The following is a 17,674-nucleotide window of genomic DNA, read 5'->3' on the forward strand; positions in this document are numbered from 1 at the left end:
AAAATTCCCTAAAACAGCCCACTACCTATAATATAGGTTTTTTAAACATAAGATCCCTGATAAAAAAAATGTTTCTGCTGTTACCTCAGAAATTGCCTGTTCAGATGTTATGATTGTGGCTCAGAGATTTGTATGTAGATTATATTTATTTTCCATAACAAACAGGATAACTTAAATACCCTGGCAGTGGCAATAAGCTTAAATGTTTGTATTTACATTTTTTGAGTTATTTTCATAAAATGTGCTATTTAACTGCTACTGTTTAACAAGGACTGATTTAAATTGTGTTTGCACAACAAATGTTTTGGCGCTTTTGTTCATGTGGGAGAATATTCCAATAAAGGTGCACTACACACTACTTTTGAATTCATTATTGGGCTTTGCGTATACAATGCAGTTAATCGCGATTAATCTGAGAAATAGTGCGATTAACTTTGATGAAAATTTTTAATCGTTGCCTAGCCCTAGGTAAAAGTAAGCATGCGCTAATTATTTTAAAACCTCTTCTCACTCCGGCACTTACCAAAGCTATGCAGTAAAAAACTGTGTGTGACGTAAGCTTGGACCTTAAATCCTACTGAATAGCTCTTAATCTTCTTCCCTTTATGCGATTTCAGATTACCGGTATTGAAATCAGCCTCCTCCATTTTGAAAATGCTGACAGGGGAAGTGTCACTCGTGACATCACGAGTTTGACCAGGCGGTAATACTAAGCATGGGCTAATTATTTTGGGAAGCGAGTTAGACCCGGCAGTAATTCAAGGCAGGTGCATACTATATGCCCTGCGGCAATTCAAGGAAATACGGTATGTAAGCGTATTTGAAGCTCACCACTTTGACATAAGTTATTATTTCAATATAATTATTTTAAATAATATGCTGCAATTTTACTGGCTGATGACTTTTCATAACACCCTTAAAACTAAAGCATAGCACCCCTTGTTATTGGCACACAATCATTTTCAGCTTTTGGTGAAAATGAATGTGCACCAAGGCTGATAAGAACTTAGTGTTTTGCAATTAAACTTTTTAGGTCCTTTGCACTGTTTGAGTTCATCTTCGGTCGTTGTAATAGAAAGTTGTGCTTCACCACCTCTATTCAATTAACCTTCAATAGTCGCAGGGTGTGCGGGCTACAAAAACAATTCAGCACCTTAGTCTCTATTTGGCACACGGTCAAACATAAATACTGTTGGGTAATTACCAGCTGTGGCTTTAAGCAAGCTCCTGGTGTAGTTTTGATTAATTCCACAAGAGGCTACTTCTTTGAAGTATGAGTGGTCCTTAACGATGCTGTTGGTGTGAAACCTATGTGAGTTGCACTCCACTAACTGTTTGTTTACAATCAACCCAAGTGAGCATTTTGCCTGTTACCGCTATTACAACATTGGTTCTGTTGCTGTTGTACAATCTGCTCGGCCAAATAGTCAAGACGGCTGTTTTTCTTTCCATTATCTGATAAACTTCAAAACTTTCAATACTTCATTACTAAACTTTGACAATGTTTAATAATCCACAAGGGAAATTGTTCCACACAGTAGCTCCGTTAGGATAAAGATGGAAAGGATAATGCACACAAGGGCACTAAAAATATACCATAGTACAGGGGTGCCCATTACATCGATCGCGAGCTACCAGTCGACCGCGGGGGGTGTGTCAGTCGATCTCCAGCCAGGCTTTTAAAAAAAATAGACCTAAAAATTAGTGATCATCAATCTTCACCAAGACGTCACTTAAATGACATTCACGGTACCGGAGAGTCTTGTGAGATGACGCTGGCTGCTGCAAGATCATTATTATGAAAATATGACCGAGAGGAAGGCGAGAAACACTTTTTATTTCAACAGACTCTCGCGCCGTACCTTCCGTCAAAACTCTAAAGGCCGACTGCACATTTCCTATCTTCACAATAAAAGCCTGCTTCATGCTGCCTGCGCTAACTGAATACAGAGTCTCGGAAAACTGGCGTGCACAAGCGATCCCTCAGAAAGCTGCCGTGCACATCACTTGTGCACGCCAGCTTTCCGAGACTCTTATTTTGTTAGCGCAGGCAGCATGAAGCACGGCTTTTATTGTGAAGATAGGAAATGTGCAGTCGGCCTTTAGAGTTTTGACGGAAGAGACGGCGCGAAAGTCTGTTGAAATAAAAAGTGTTTCTCGCCTTCCTCTCTGTCATTTTTTCATAATAATGAACTGGCAGCAGCCAGCGTCATCTCACAAGACCCTCGGGTGCCGTGAATGTCAATCAAGCAAGCTACGGAATTTGCCGCCAATGTTTTTCTTGTAAAGTGTATGGAAGCTGGATGAATTAGATGCCAAAAACCAACCACTTTCATGTGGTATTGTACAGAAAGGACAACTTTTTTTCCTCCTCCATTTGAAAATGTGGGCGTTATCATCATTACTGTCTGATTCCAATCAATGCAAGTCATCAGAATCAGGTAATACACCAACTTATATTCTTGTCTTCGTGAAAGAAAGACATCTATATGTGTTACACATGCTTGTATTATCATTAAACACATTTAATTTGTTTACAAAAATGTCTCTTTCATAAATAAATAAATATAAATGATATATATAAATGAGGTAGATCCCCTCGAGTTGGTCAATTGAAAAGTAGCTCGCCTGCAGAAAAAGTTCGGGCACCCCTGCCATAGTAGCAATATAAAATATAACATATATGCAATATTTTGACATTATATATACAGTGTATAATATATACTGATATATTATTATATTATATTTTTATATGATACATACAATATATAACACATCCCAATTACCTTGTACATTATTACAGTATACATGTATGTAACAGCTACAGCAAAAAAGGGCAGCATGAAATAGAGAGTAGATCCAGCAGAAAGTATAAATTATAAACAAAGAGAGGTAGCTGACATAGTTATAGACAAATATCATCTATTGCTGTATGATATTCTGTATTAAGTTACTATCAGTAAAAAAGCCTATTGTAATTATTGCTGAAATCCAATTAAAGTGAAAAAGATTATCCATCCATCCATTTTCTACCGCTCATTCCCTTCGGGGTCGCGGGGGGAGCTGGCGCCTATCTCAGCTACAATCGGGCGGAAGGCGGCGTACACCCTGGACAAGTCGCCACCTCATATAAGGAAAAAAAGTAAACTATAATAATAATGTGCAATTCCATCCATCCATCCATTTTCTGCCGCTTGTCCCTTTCGGGGTCCGGCACCCACCGCGACACGGAATCTGAGCATTTACGCAGGCTAAATTGTATTTAAGCAGGATTTTATTTGGGAAGTAAATTGTTTTGTGAAAATATAAATGACTTAACATAATTAAAACATAACCGAGCACAAGCGGTAGAAAATGGATGGATGGATGTTATATATGTTATTCTATATTCTACTTTAACCTGGTTTCAGTCTCAGTACTGTACTACAGCTTTAAAGACAAGCACTAACATTGTGATTAAATCCATCCATCCATTTTCTACAACTTGTCCCTGTCAGGCTTGCCACTGACAGTTTGTTTGTGTTTTAGTTTTTCCTCTGTGTGTTTAGTATTTCCTGTCAGCACTCTTATTTTGGTTCAGCTTCCTGTTTGTCTCCCTGTGGGCTGTTTTTCCTCAGCTGCGACTGATTGGCACCTGGCCAGACCTGTTGTCCATCAGCCCGCTCCTATTTGTACCTGCTTTGTCTTGAGTCAGTTGCTGGATTATTGTATTGTCATGCCACATTTCGCTCTTGTGTCGTTGCTACCTGTCGTGTCTGGCATCGTCACAGCTACTACCTTTTGTGCTACATTTTGTCCTTGTCGTCGTAGCTGTAAGCTGTTCTTGTTAGCCATTAGCTGTTTCCAGTTTTTCTGTTTGCTACCCCCTAGCTTCCACGCTAAGCCCCTTTTTGTTTTCTAGCTCCAGTGCTAGCTCCCTTAGTTTGTTATCGGCCCACTTGCGTTCTTTTTGTTTGTACCCTTTGTTCTAGTTCTAGTATTTTAAATTACACCATGTTTTCTCACTCTATGCCTGCCTCATCTCTGCATCTTGGGGTTCGTCAACAACAAACTTTGACAGTCCCTTTTGGGTCGCGGGGGGTCCTGGAGCCTATCCTAGCTGCACGTGGGCGGTAGGCGGCGTACATCCTGGACAAGTCGCCACCTCATCACAGGGCCAACACAGATAGACAGACAACCTTCACACTCACATTCACACACTAGCGCCAATTTTTTGTGTTGACAATCAATCTATCCCCAGGTGCATTCCTTTGGAGGTGAAAGGTCACAGGGCAGGAAGCGGGTCAGAATGGTTGCGGTAAAATTTCACAAGAAGCGCACTATCATTCCTGAATTGCCATTTTACATGTGCCTCTTCTCCCAAAACGAATCACGAGGACCTAGGCACAGTGCATAATCTGCGTATAGGCATAACAGGCTCCGCATGTACGATAAATTGACTAAATCCGCCAAGTAAATTGAAGCATACCTAACTGTTGCGCTAATATTAAATATTTAAATACATTTTATGTGTTTGATGTCTTTGGTTTATTCCAGGGGTCTCATACTCACTGCCGTTTGGCCATTTGTGGTCCTCTACTTCAGTGGTCCCCAACCTTTTTGTATCCGCGGACCGGTCAACGCTTAATAATTTGTCCCGTGGCCCGGGGGGGTGTGTCCTTTTTTTTTCTTTTTTCTTCTTTGTAATGAGAAAGGGACATTTTTGTCATGAAAAAGTGAGTTTTTTGTGGTTGGTGCACTATTTGTAAGTGTATATTGTGTTTTTTATGTTGATTTAATTAAAAAAAAAAATATATATATATATATATTTTTTTTTTATAAGGCCCGGTACCGGGCCGCGGCCCAGTGGTTGGAGACCACTGCTCTACTTAACTTTGTACTTTGGTGTGATTTTGGCCTGTGGACCCTGATTGTTAAATACATTATTGCAATCTTGAATCCCACTAGACAAAAACAGAAAATACAATAAAGGTGAAAACACAAAAATGACACATTTGACAACACAAAGACCAACTTCCTGTAAGCAAGCTGAAGTTCAATCAATCAATCAATCAATGTTTACTTATATAGCCCTAAATCACTAGTGTCTCAAAGGGCTGCACAAACCACCACGACATCCTCGGTAGGCCCACATAAGGGCAAGGAACACTCACACCCAGTGGGACGTCGGTGACAATAATGACCCAGTGGGACGTCGGTGACAATAATGACTATGACTAGTCTAGTGGGATTCAAGTTCAGCTGACCATTTCGTGGAGAACTCAACAGTGTCACAATATACCATTTGTACATTATATTTGACATTAGCACCATAGTTTAGGGTCATTATAGCTGCTGGTTGAGGTAGTTACCAAATTTAGTCAGGTGGTGGAAATATGATTCTGAATTGTATACTCACTCAGGACCACAGGTAAATTGAGTTTGAGACCCCGGAACGTATACACATCGCTTCACTTTTCCACATTTTGTTATGATAAAGGCTTACTGAAATGAAATTTTCTTATTTAAACGGGGATAGCAGGTCCATTCTATGTGTCATACTTGATCATTTCGCGATATTGCCATATTTTTGCTGAAAGGATTTAGTAGAGAACATCGACGATAAAGTTCGCAACTTTTGGTGCTGATAAAAAAAGCCTTGCCTTTACCGGAAGTCGCAGACGATGACGTCACAAGGGTGAGGGCTCCTCACGTCCTCACATTGTTTTTAATGGGAGCCTCCAGCAGCAAGAGTTCTTCGGACCGAGAAAACGACAATTTCCCCATTAGTTTGAGCGAGGATGAAAGATTTGTGGATGATGATATTGATAGCGAAGGACTAGAAAAAAAATAAAAATAAAATAAGTATGACACACAGAACAGACACCATCTTTGTAATACTTCCATTCGGAGGCGGACGGCGTGGCGCAGTGGGAGAGTGGCCGTGCGCAACCCGGGGTCCCTGGTTCAAATCCCACCTAGTACCAACCTCGTCACGTCCGTTGTGTCCTGAGCAAGACACTTCACCCTTGCTCCTGATGGGTGCTGGTTAGCGCCTTGCATGGCAGCTCCCTCCATCAGTGTGTGAATGTGTGTGTGAATGGGTAAATGTGGAAGTAGTGTCAAAGCGCTTTGAGTACCTTGAAGGTAGAAAAGCGCTATACAAGTACAACCCACTTATCATTTAAAAAAAAAAAAAAGGCGATTGCATTGGGAGCGATTCAGATGTTTTTAGACACATTTACTAGGATAATTCTGGGAAATCCCTTATCTTTCTATTTTGTTGCTAGTGTTTTAGTGAGACTAAATAGTACCTGATAGTCGGGGGGAAGTGTCCACGGGTGTCTTGAGGCCAGTGTCTGAGGGAAGTCACGGCAGATACAAGGACGGCGCAATCTAAACAGATCTCCCCGGTAAGAGGCGACTTTTTAACACAATTTTCTCCCCGAAACCTGCCAGTTGTCAAGTGGTCGGGAACCATGTTCGCTTGACCGCTCGGATCCATAGTAAAGCTTCACCTCCGGGAATTTTAAACAAGGAATCACCGTGTGTTTGTGTGGCTAAAGGCTAAAGCTTCCCACCTCCATCTTTCTTCTTTGACTTTCCCATTATTAATTGAACAAATTGCAAAAGATTCAGCAACACAGATGTCCAGAATACTGTTTAATTGTGCAATGAAAAGAGATGACTTTTAGCCACAAACAGTGCTGCGCTAATATTTCCTGACAGTCCGTGACATCACGCGCCCGCGTCATCATTCCGCGAGGTTTTCAACAAGTAACTCCGCGGGAAATTTAAAATTGCAATTTAGTAAACTAAAAAGGCCGTATTGGCATGTGTTGCAATGTTAATATTTCATCATTGATATATAAACTATCAGACTGCGTGGTCGGTAGTAGTGGGTTTCAGTAGGCCTTTAATGCCTTATACCACAATGGGATGGATTAATTTTTGTCGTCAAAAATCTACAAATTCTTTCCTTTCGCAAATTTATTGAAAATAAGAATAAAGGAATCACATGTACATAAGTATTCACATCCTTTGCCATGAAGCTGGAATGTTTCATTCTCATTTCTCATTTATTTAATTGAGACAGTGCACATTAATCAACACTTGAATAAACAGTGTAAATGCATCAGACTTAGCATAAATGCAAATTTTCGGCCGTAGTCCCAATGGCATCCTGTTACAACTGACTCCTACAACTTAATTGGAGTCCACCTGTGGCAAATTCAGTTGGTTGGACATGATTTGGAAGGGCACACACCTGTCTATATATAAAGTCCCAAACTTGACAGTGCATGGCAGAGAATGAAGTCGAAATAATTGTCTGCAGACCTCCGGGACAGGATTGCCTTGATGCACACATCTGGGGAAGGGTACAAAAAAATGTCTGCTGCCTTGAAGGTCCCAAGGAGCACAGTGCTCTCCATCATCCGTAAATGGAAGATGTTTGGAACCACCAGGACTCTTCCTAAAGCTGAACCAACAAAGTATTGAGCAAAATATGTGAAAAAAATATGTGTACATGTGATTTTTGTTTTAGTTTCTTATTTAATACATTTGCAAAATAAAACAAAATATTAAAAAAATCACATTGTCATAATGGGGTATATTGTGTCTATAATCCTGGGGGCACAAATGAATGTATTCCATTTTGGACTAAGGCTCTAGCACAGGGGTCACCAACGCGGTGCCGTCGGGCACCAGGTAGCCCGTAAGGACCAGATGAGTAGTCCCCTGGCCTGTTCTAAAAATAGCTCAAATAGCAGCACTTACCAGTGAGCTGCCTCTATTTTTAAAATTTTATTTATTTACTAGAAAGCTGGTCTCGCTTTGCTTGACATTTTTAATTCTAAGAGAGACAAAACTCAAATAGAATTTGAAAATCCAAGAAAATATTTTAAGGACTTGGTCTTCACTTGTTTAAATAAATTCATTTATTTTTTTTACTTTGCTTCTTATAACTTTCAGAAAGACAATTTTCGAGAAACAAATACAACCTTAAAAAATATTTTAGGATTTTTAAACACATATACCTTTTTACCTTTTACATTCTCTTTTTCTTTCCTGACAATTTAAATCAATGTTTTTTTATTGTAAAGAATAATAAATACATTTTAATTTAATTCTTCATTTTAGCTTCTGTTTTTTCGACGAAGAATATTTGTGAAATATTTCTTCAAACCTATTATGATTAAAATAAAAATAAAAATAGTCTGGCAAATGTAGAAAATCTGTAGAATCAAATTTAAATCTTATTTCAAAGTCTTTTGAATTTCTTTAAAAATTTTGTTCTGGAAAATCTAGAAGAAATAATGATTTGTCTTTGTTAGAAATATAGCTTGGTCCAATTTGTTATATATTCTAACAAAAGGCAGATTGCTTTTTGACCTATTTATGTCATCACAATTCTAAAATTAATTTTAATCAGGAAAAATGACTAATGATGTTTAATAAATAATTTTTTTTACTTTTTCAAAAAGATTCGAATCAGCCAGATTTTCTCAATTTTTTTCGGTTGAATTTTAAAGAGTCATAATTGAAGTTAAACTATGTTTCAAAATTTAATTTTAATTTTTACCGTGTTTTCTCCTCTTTTACACCGTTCAATTAAGTGTTTTTCTCATCATTTATTCTCTACAAAAAACCTTCCGTTAAAGGAAAAAAAAATGTACGACGGAATGACGGACAGAAATACCAATTTTTTATATATACAGTTTTATTTAATAAAGGTAAATTGAGCAAATTGGCTATTTCTGGCAATTTATTTAAGTGTGTATCAAACTGGTAGCCCTTCGCATTAATCAGTACCCAGGAAGTAGCTCTTAGTTTCAAAAAGGTTGGTGACCCGTGCCTTAGCATAACAAAATGTGAAGCGGCCTGAATACTTTCCAAATGGACTGGATTTATATTGTACTGAGTTTCCAGGACATGACCTCTCTGGGGGGAGAGGGGCGTACTAGAATGACAGGGGATGCAATACAATAACTTTTTTTTTTTTTTAAATGCAATACATTTTCATAACATGGTCAATACTGCCTAGTTATTCTTGTTATATTCTTATTTTTACTGTTAAATTTGTATTCTTATTGCTGCTTTTTATTTGTATTCCTATTATATTTTCCATTTTATTTTTATTTATATCCCCATTATCCATCCATCCATCCATCCATCCATTTTCTACCGCTTATTCCCTTTCGGGGTCGCGGGGGGCACTGGCGCCTATCTCAGCTACAATCGGGCGGAAGGCGGGGTACACCCTGGACAAGTCGCCACCTCATCGCAGACAACATTCACACTCAGATTCACACACTAGGGCCAATTTAGTGTTGCCAATCAACCTATCCCCAGGTGCATGTCTTTGGAAGTGGGAGGAAGCCGGAGTACCCGGAGGGAACCCACGCAGTCACGGGGAGAACATGCAAACTCCACACAGAAAGATCCCGAGCCTGGATTTGAACCCAAGACTGCAGGACCTTCGTATTGTGAGGCAGACGCACTAACCCCTCTGCCACCGTGAAGCCCCATTATTTACTTTTTAAATATCCGTTCTCAATGCTACACACTGCTGCTGGAATTTTTATTTTCCTGAGGGAAAATAAGAATTACTCTCCTATCTATCTATCTCTATCTATCTATCTATCTATCTATCTATCTATCTATCTATCTATCTATCTATCTAGTGAAGTGAAGTGAATTATATTTATATAGCGCTTTTCTCGAGTGACTCAAAGCGCTTTACACAGTGAAACCCAATATCTAAGTTACATTTAAACCAGTGTGGGTGGCACTGGGAGCAGGTGGGTAAAGTGTCTTGCCCAAGGGCACAACGGCAGTGACTAGGATGGCGGAAGCGGGAATCGAACCTGCAACCCTCAAGTTGCTGGCACGGCCACTCTGCCAACCGAGCTATGCCACCCTATCTATCTATCCATCTATCTATCTATCTATCTATCTATCTATCTATCTATCTATATATCTATCTATCTATCTATCTATCTATCTATCCATCTATCTCATATTTTTCTACACCACAATACATCAGGTGTCCATTTCCTTAGTTATCGCCACACTTTTCCTCTTTGTCGTCACAAAAATTGACATTTTGCACGTCGTCTTGCAGGACCGAGCCCCCTACCCGAGCGAGCGGCGCACCGCCACCACCACCCTGACCGTGGACGTGCTGGACGGCGACGACTTGGGGCCCATGTTCCTGCCGTGCACGCTCGTGGGGAGCACCCGCGACTGCAGCCCCATCACCTACAAGTCCAACGTGCTGGAGCTGACGGAACCAGTAAGACCCCCCTCACTCTGACAAATAACACTACGGTGCTGACTCCTTTTGTAAAGATGCAATATGCGGGTCAAAGTTCATATAACTGTTTTTTGTTTTGTAAGATCTGCTTTACTTAGGGATGAATTCATGTTGACCCCTGTATTTTGCATCTTACGGTTCATCCTATTACCATGATACCACTTTGTAAACATGACAAAGTTTGAGGCAATAATCCTCAACCTTGTCCACAAACTGTACACACAAATAACAAAGTGTGGCCAACAGAGCAGTCATGCCTTACTGGACTCTGTTACTGTGCCATCTTGTTGTTTATAGCAACATCCTTGCCACTCTTTGACACACATCATTTTACTGAAGACTCTGGGAAAACACACACGAGCGCAAAGGAAAGGGGTACGAGTAAATCAATTTTACAACACAGTTTGGAGAGGAGCGAGCGTACACCAACAAGGACAGGAGGCTCTTTTACAATAAGGAGTGGTAGTGGTGTTGAAACGAGAGCGACAATATGGAACAATTGGACTTAAAAGATGTCGCACTTGAGGCGTGTGTGAAGCGCTTAGGATTCACCGTCTGTCACTGTTCTGTCTGTTGGAGTGCAGATGCCATCAGAAAAATAGAAGTCAGGACTTAATTGGCTATTGAGAATGCATTAATTTACTTTTTTTAAGTTCTATCCTATTTTTGATCCAAGTTTAAAAAAATATATAGGATTGTGGGGGGGGGGGGTAAAGGGTTCTTTCATACTGTAGATCAGGGATTTTCCAAACTACGGCCAGCGGGCCAAATCCGGCCCGCCAGCGTCCAAAATCCGGCCCGTGGAAAGTCCAACGATGAAAAAAAAAAAAAAGTAAACCATCATATTTGTACATATCGTATGTGCTGATGTTGCTCTATTGTTGTTGTTATTGTTGTGTTTGCTGTTGTTGTTTTTGTCTCTCCGTCTAATCCCCCTGTTGTCCCCACAATTTCCCCCTCTGGCTTCCTTTTTTTCTCTTTCTATCTCCTCCGGCTGCACCAAATGATAATATTAAAACATTTAATAAAGTCAAATACAAATAAGACAACAAGAGAAGTATCCTACACTTCTCTTTTGTAAAGTAAATCTGAACAGCCGATATGGGCATCTACATCAACTATATGATTTGCCTAAAAAGCTATACAGGCCAGAACAATAATTTAATTAAAATAAAATAAAAATCTAAATATTAGCTTGTAAAAGCTGTCATTTCTAGTCCATTTTCTTCTCTCTGTGTCTCCTAGCCGCTCAGGCAAATGATATTGTCTAAAAATGCATTTTCCTCTGCTGTAAATCAAGGGTCTCCAATCACTAGTTTGCCAATTGTATTTGTGTAACTCACCAACGGGTCAAAGAGTATTTGCTAAAAAACTATGTTAAATTCAGACATATTTCAGAACAAATGAAAAAAAAAAATTGACAGCCCCAGTTTTAATACAAAATGCTAGGTAATGTTGTTAATAGTCTGGCAAAACGAGCTATTTTCTTTGTTTGGGTTTATAAGCTCGTGGCCATTTTTGTTTAGTAAAAGTAACTGTCAGAAGAAAAAAAAAGGAGGTGACCCCTTCTCTTAAAAGTCTAGAGATGTTAACATGCAAAACAGCAGGTTGTGACAATGGTCTGCTCTGTTCAAAGATTTTCTTCCTGTCACTTACATCAGTGACAAATGAAATCAATTGGGGGGCGAGGGGAGGGGGTCGTCTCAAAGGTTGTTTCTACCGCTTGTCCCTCTCAGGGTCACGTGGGGGCTGGAGCCTGTTCCAGCCGCACTCGAGTTGACACAGATAGACAGACAAGCCATAGACACCCCAATTCACACACTCTAATGTTCTCAATCAAAGCAAACAACATAGGAATTATGATACTAATTTCAAGATACAAAAAAAAAACAGCAGCGCGTCGTTTTAAAGGGATGTACTGTAAATTTCACGATTCAATTCAGATTATTGGGATCAATCCAGAATCGATTCTCGATTCCACCTGATTCCAAGTGGTCCCAAAGTACTTGTTTTTCATTTTGCCGATTTTTACACTCTTGATATGTCATGTCAAGCTCTTTGATTTTGAAACGCTCTGCCTTCTGCATTCAGCAAACAAATCGACTCTTGCAAATTTCGGATCGATTTACAATCGTGACAAACGAGTCGAGATTTGAACATGAATTGATTTTTCCCAGTACCCGAATTACTTTATATTTGGGTCAATGCAATATTGTGTGGTGGTGTAGCTTATTTCAAACCAGAAGGTTAAGCTTGTCACTGCGACACATTTCTTTATGAATGAAATGATCATTTTGCAGTTGTTTTGAAGCCCACAGTTTTCTGCCTGTGGGCGTTGAAGTGCTGCACAGTGTTGCTCCGGCAACCAAGACTAAAATTCTTGAGGCTTGTAGCTGTAATGAATGAACTGTATGCGCAGGATATTGTTTGAATTGTTAAACTCTTCTGTGATGCATTCTGCCTAAATGAATGCACCACACAATGACTAATAATACTAGACGGATAACTTCAGTTATAAAAAAAAAAAAAAAAAAGTTTACAAGCAGTATCCAAAAATCTGCCTGCAGAAAGACAATATACTTCTATTGAATTATTGAGTTGGACTAAAAATTACTGTAAAAGTGCAAATTGGAAACAATTCCTGTCCCCGCTTTGTTATGGATTCCCTTTCTCTGCTTAAAATTGTAAATAATTAGTCTATGATTGTTCTCATTAATCAGGTCATTGTAATCTCAGGGCATTCAATCGATCGCAACTGGACTGTTCATTTCAACCCAGGATGCAGTAGAAACGGTGAGGCAATGTCTACTACTAAACCCAGAACAGATTCGCCTTTTGCTGGAAGTTTGCCTTAACCCTACACACTTTTTACCGACAAAAGCATTGTTGTGCCATGAGATTACCTGTATCCCCAATAGTAGCAAACCTTTACATGTATTTTGATACTTTTCAATAATTTTCTAAATCAATCAATCAATGTTTACTTATATAGCCCTAAATCACTAGTGTCTCGAAGGGCTGCACAAACCACTACGACATCCTCGGTAGGCCCACATAAGGGCAAGGAAAACTCACACCCAGTGGGACATCGGTGACAATAATGACCCAGTGGGACGTCGGTGACAATGATGACTATGAGAACCTTGGAGAGGTGGAAAGCAATGGATGTCGAGCGGGTCTAACATGATACTGTGAAAGTTCAATCCATAATGGATCCAACACAGTCGCGATAGTCCAGTCCAAAGCGGATCCAACACAGCAGCGAGAGTCCCGTTCACAGCGGAGCCAGCAGGAAACCATCCCAAGCGGAGGCGGATCAGCAGCGCAGAGATGTCCCCAGCCGATACACAGGCGAGCAGTACATGGCCACCGGATCGGACCGGACTCCCTCCACAAAGGAGAGTGGGACATAGAAGAAAAAGAAAAGAAACGGCAGATCAACTGGTCTAAAAAGGGAGTATATTTGAAGGCTAGAGTATACAAATGAGTTTTAAGGTGAGACTTAAATGCTTCTACTGAGGTGGCATCTCGAACTGTTACCGGGAGGGCATTCCAGAGTACTGGAGCCCGAAATGAAAAAGCTCTACAGCCCGCAGACTTTTTTTGGGCTTTGGGAATCACTAATAAGCCAGAGTCCTTTGAACGCAGATTTCTTGCCGGGACATATGGTACAATACAATCGGCAAGATAAGATGGAGCTAGACCGTGTAGTATTTTATACGTAAGTAGTAAAACTTTAAAGTAAATAAAGGGGACCACAACAAATTGCATTATTGGCTTTATTTTAACAAAAAATCTTACGGTACATTAAACATACAGTATGTTTCTTATTGCAGGTTTGTCCTTAGATAAAATTGTGAACATGCGAGACAACTTGTCTTTTAGTAGTAAGCAAACAAAGGCTCCTTATTTAGCTGCTGATATATGCAGTAACATATTGTCATTTTCTATTCTATTATTTTGACAAGTGGAAACACATGAATTATTAATCTACTTGTTCATTTACTGTTTATCTTTTTACTTTCTCCTTTAACATGTTCTATCGACACTTCTGTTAAAATGTAAGAATCACTTATTCTTCTGTTGTTTGGATGCTTTACATTAGTTTTGGATGATACCACAAATTTAGGTATCAATCCGATACCAAGTCGTCACAGGATCATTCATTGGTCATATTCAAAGTCCTTTGGCGTGGCGAAGTAGGGAGAGTGGATGTGCCAGCAATCTGAGGGTTACCAGTTCAATCCCCACCTTGTACCATCCTAGTCATGTCCGTTGTGTCCTTGAGCAAGACACTTCACCCTTGCTCCTGATGGACCCGGTCAGTGTCAAAGCGCTTTGAGTTCCTTAAAAAAGGTAGAATGGCACTATACAAGTACAACCCACTTACCATTTATAAACATAAATGAAAAAAAATGAAAAAAAATTGTGACACTAAAAAATATTGATGTAATCATAGAATCGAATAGATACGCTACTGTACTTGGTATCATTACAGTGGATGTTAGGTGTAGATCCACCAATGGCTTTTGTGACGCCGGTGAGCTACGGTGTGCAGTGAAGCATGTTTAGCTATTCTTTGTCTTGCAAGGATGTTACTTGTAAGAAACTTAATTTATTTGTCGCCATGGATGCAAGGATTAGTGATTTAGAAGTAGCTACAAAACTGCAGACTGCGGATGGACATTAGCCGCTAGCTAATGTCTTAAAGCACCTCTTACTGAGGGTGTTTTAGTTTTATAGCTTCACCTTTATCATTAGTTTTTAAGCTAAAATGCTTTCATTCTCCCTTTTCTGTCGACACACATTGTCTGCATTGTCCGTGATTGTGCGTTGCTGAACATGCTCGGCTGCTCGTAAAACCAGCAATGACACGACGTGACGACGATGGGGGTGGGTCACCAGTACTTTTTATAGGCGGTGTAGTCCAAAATATGATTCATTAGTATTGCAGTACTATACTAGTACCGGTATACCGTACAACCCTAACATGGAGTACATTGAAAAGAGAACTCTAAGCTCTTTTAAGGAAACAGCACCAAGTCATTGGTACAGATATGTGGATGACACATGGGTGAGAAGCAGAAACCAAGAAGTGCAAGCCTTCACGGAGCACATTAACTCAGTGGACAAAAACATCAAGTTCCCACGTGAGGATGTTTAAGACAGCAAGTTGCTTTTTTTCGACTGTGACGTCCACATTGGAGAAAACAGGTTCCTCTATGTCGGGGTTTATCGAAAACCCACACATACTGATCAATACTCATACTACCCACTGAAATACAAACTGGGCATTATCAGAACCCTAAAACACAGAGCTGATAATGTTCCTACCAGCCCACAAGCCATAGAGAAAGCGCATAGGCATTTGAGGGAGGTCCTCAAAACCTGTGGACACTTGGTCATTTGTGAAAAGTGCATCCAGTTCCGTAAATAACAAGAACAAGTATCAGGTCTATCAGAGAAACTCAGAAGAATTTTTAACCAACACCTGAGACAGAGACTAGTGCACTACTGCATCCTAAAGACCGGACACCTCACACCCACAAAAACAATCTGGTGTATGCTATCTAGTGTAATGATGAATGCACCGATTCATATATTGGGGAAACAAATCAACCACTAACCCGCCGCATGGCACAGCATAGACGGGCAAACTCTTCAGGGCCAAGAGTCAGCTGTCTACCTGCACCTCAGGGAGAAACAGCACTCCTTTGAGAACAAAAGGGTACAGATTCTAGACAGGGAGGACAGGAAAGCCATCTATATCAAGGTTGAAAAACCATCCCTGAATAGAGAAATACAACACTATCTTTTCAACCATTCCTAAAAGACTGCAATTTACCCTCCAACAAATAACAGGAGTTAGAAACATTCTGATCACAGAAGGTGACCAGAATAGTATTTGCGCCATTTGTTTACAACTGAATAGGAAGTAAGTAAGTTCATTTTATTTATAACAGATAAAATCCCAAGGCGCAGTACAAAACATAGGTGAAGTAAAACAACAATTCAATTCAAAACAACAGAGGCAACATCAGAAAAAAGAAAGAAAATTGATTAAAAACTATACTTAAAAGGTGCATTAACTAAAAGATTGACACAAAAGAGAAGTTTTATAATGTTTCTTAAAAGTTTCAACACAATCAAGATCACGGAGGGACTGGTGCAAATTGTTCCAGAGTCTGGTAGCTACAGCCTGGAATGCACGGTCTCCACGGGTTTTGGAATGTTTACGCGGGAAATTCCGACTATTTTGGACTGGTATTGGTCACAGCGATCGTTCTGCCACACAATACCTCAGTGCTTATGAGGAAAAATTACACTTCAACGACTGTCGTTGGCTTTGACTGTAGGATTGCTCGTTTGCATCAAAACAGTTGTTTTTCCTCATTATGATAGGGGGAAACCCTCCTTGTCCAGGCCCACACTCCTCGTTTTTGGAGTATAAAGATTTTGGATTTTGGCACCAGCCGCGAGACGAGATCTGACCAATCTAAGTCTATGACCACGAATTGATGAAGCCTACTTGGATGAGAGGCGAAACGTCTTCAAAGACAAACCAAACAGTCCAGTTGTAAAAGATTGAATGCCCTGAGATTGTAAATAAATAGTTTTTTTAATGGTAACTTAATGATTTGATGGCGCAATTTGCAGGGGAAACAATGTTGCAACTATAAAGACAGCAAAGGACGATGTCTTACACTTCAATTTACTTAACATTTTCCAGCATGAAGAGGCCTTGAGAACATCATTAGAGCTCCGTTTAACTGCCTTTTTAGGTACATGACTGTATACCTTTCAATTTTTCCTAACATGTAAAACTGAATTTAAACTCTTTCATAACTGAAAAAGCATATTTACAGTATCAAAAGTAGGCATGTATAGGGTTGTATTGGTGCGTCCATTATTAGTGGTGTTTCACCATTTGTGGGGGGTCTTGGAATGTATCTCTTTGATTAGATGGGAACTAATTTTCTACCTCTCAAAGTCTATACATAAATGCCCCAATACAATTTTTTACCTTCCGATACTGATATTGCATCCTTAAAAATTGGCCGATATCAACCTAATACGAAACCAGCACAAATCATACATACCTGTATTACATATTTTGTTAGTCACGGTCTCTGCACGTTTCAACAAGTGAACTTTAAGACTTCCTTCGACCATAATAAATACAATTTAATACACATTTCACTTCCATACTGGCAAAAAACTTAATTTACTGTATTTGATAAAAATGCAAAACATAATTCAGGTGCCAAATTCATACATTAAAGCTGCTAAAACCAATCCATTATAGGTCAATATACTGTAATATAGGCTATAGACCAGGGGTGTCAAACGTACAGCCGGATCCGGCCCGCGGACAGG

At 39.7% G+C, this 17,674-nt stretch overlaps 1 protein-coding gene across 4 annotated transcripts in view; it reads left to right on the plus strand.

Moving 5' to 3' along the window:
• Positions 1-17,674, plus strand: part of pcdh15b (protocadherin-related 15b) — a 375,223-nt gene that overhangs the window by 92,932 nt on the left and 264,617 nt on the right. For all 4 annotated transcript variants that reach the window (XR_009807925.1, XM_061909585.1, XM_061909586.1 and 1 more), the window contains exon 9: positions 10,106-10,276. Coding sequence is in view for 3 of the 4 variants with exons in the window: in XM_061909585.1 (XP_061765569.1) it covers positions 10,106-10,276 (171 nt within the window). In the remaining variant the exon portion in view is untranslated. The remainder of the gene's footprint in view (positions 1-10,105; positions 10,277-17,674) is intronic.

Source organism: Nerophis ophidion, linkage group LG08, assembly GCF_033978795.1.
Source record: "Nerophis ophidion isolate RoL-2023_Sa linkage group LG08, RoL_Noph_v1.0, whole genome shotgun sequence".
In the NCBI taxonomy this organism is placed as follows: Eukaryota; Metazoa; Chordata; class Actinopteri; order Syngnathiformes; family Syngnathidae; genus Nerophis; species Nerophis ophidion.